The sequence below is a fragment of the Puccinia triticina genome, chromosome 3A, assembly GCF_026914185.1.
Source record: "Puccinia triticina chromosome 3A, complete sequence".
Classification (NCBI taxonomy): domain Eukaryota; kingdom Fungi; phylum Basidiomycota; class Pucciniomycetes; order Pucciniales; family Pucciniaceae; genus Puccinia; species Puccinia triticina.
Window position 1 is genome coordinate 4950086 of NC_070560.1, and position 1988 is coordinate 4952073.

Genomic DNA, 1988 nt, shown 5'->3' on the forward strand with positions numbered 1-1988 from the left:
CAAACTGCGCAAGTGCAACAGCGGAGGGGGTTGAGGACAAACCACACGCTGGAAGTACAGCGGCAGAGGACGCCCTGGGGGTAAAGAAAACACAACACAACCTCTTTATATGTTCCACCCCGCTGGCATGCTCCTTGACTCCGTGTACCCTACTATGCAACTGTTGACAACAACATGCCACCGCCACGCCGCTGCCCCGAGACAACCACTGCGACCCTGACTATGTATTGTGTTGTTTGTAATTCACCACCACAAGCAACCTGGAGCCACGCAAGTGATTCCTGACCCACCTTTGCTCCAGCACAAACACGGATCATTGTTTTTTTGCTGACCTGATTAGTTTCTGGCCTCCACTTCAGCAACATGGAACCAAAATTCAACACCACAAATTCAGAAGCACCTATCAGCAGATAATAGCACTGCTGTATTCAAGCTCTAGCCCATGCCAGTTGAAAGCGTCCTCTTCACCACCCGCACAATGTTCATGAAGAACTTGTTGTACATTTACAGGCCCCCACCTTCCCCAACAAGCTGTGGAAGATACCTACAGTTGAAAGGCAGGCGGGATCATCACCGTCATCTACAAGCTTGGCGAGCCCATGTACAAGATCGCGACTCGCGGGATCAAGCTGTGGAACTAGTTAGACAAGTAAGTGCAAGCACTCGTACCTTGCATACTTCTTTGGTCTCCAATTCCTCAGGCTGATTAGGGTGTTCAAAATTTATTTCTGAATATCATTTTACATAAAATCATAAGATTTATCAAAGTTTTCAGAGGTGTTTGAAATGAAGAGAACCCTCAACTTTCACCCCATCAAAACATTGGACATGCAGTTCTTATGATTTTATGTAGAAATTAGTTTGAAAATCAATTTTGAACACCACAGATGAAGAATGCCTTGGACAATGTTTGCGCTTCTTGGCGGGAAACAGACGGCCTGGCTCGAGGCGCACAAGGAGTAAGTCGTCAAGCGGCCCAACGCGGACTTCCAGAAGCCCTGGATTGCCATGAAGGATGGCCTGCTGGGCAAGCTGGCCAACATGACCTACGCCGAGATTGTCGATTGGCTCAACCAGCCCTTGTATGTCCAGCACCAGTTTCCCTCAACAAGTTAACCCCACCCTACGAAACTTGTTAGGAGATTGTAAGTTCTTACCGTGGATTAAAAAAACATCTTGCCAAACCCTGATATCTTTTTCTTTTTTGGTCAGGGCTTTGGTGGATTGAGGAATGACCCTTGATTTTCAATGGCGCTCCATTTGTACGCAAACATCAACCCCGGCCTCACCCTTGCCAACTTCTTTGCCAGATACCCGCAGGCCTGTGCCCAGATCCCGGTATCGGAAGACATCTTCTAATTTGGCGCACAGGACGTTGGGGCAGACGGTGAACGTTTAAGACACTGCAGGTATGTTCCTGCCGCTGGACGGCTGGCGCAACATGCTCCCGACCACCAACCCAGCTGGCTCTCCGCTCTCCTTTGCTCCACTGCCCGTCCAGGGTTCCATCTTCCTTGACAACCTGCTCTAGACCCTCCTCGCCCCCAAAATCTTCCAGTGCATCCAAGTCCTTACCGACCACGCCGGAAGACCCTTGAATGTCAAGGTCTTCGGCAGCTTGGTCAGACCCTCGCATAAGGCTCCCTCCCCGCTCTCTGCTCCTTGATTTCTGGGACCCTCCACATCCCCCAGAAAACAAAAAATGTCTCCCAACTACCTTTGAGAAGCTACAGATTCTCCCCTTTATTTTTGTTCTGCTTTTGCTACCGTCTGTCTCTGATGATGGACACTAAATAAGTAGAGATAATAAAGTATGTATAGATGGCAAACAACATGGGCTTTCCGCCCAAAAAAGGCATGTCAGATTGACAAGAGATGATTATATTTCAAATTATAATGGACACACTCACAACATTCTGACACTGAACATTGTGAGCATTCAACATGAATTTTTCATTTTAGCATGTCAATGTCAAGATTCAGGGCTT

General features: G+C 48.0%; 1 protein-coding gene across 1 annotated transcript; it reads left to right on the forward strand.

Annotated features, from left to right (window-relative positions):
- Positions 1-1248: 1248 nt before the first annotated feature.
- On the forward strand, positions 1249-1666 carry PtA15_3A541 (uncharacterized protein; the record flags this gene model as incomplete). Its single annotated transcript, XM_053167519.1, has 2 exons — positions 1249-1338; positions 1532-1666. 2 exons carry the CDS (start codon positions 1249-1251, stop codon positions 1664-1666), a joined length of 225 nt encoding a protein of 74 aa, XP_053018727.1.
- Positions 1667-1988: the final 322 nt, after the last annotated feature.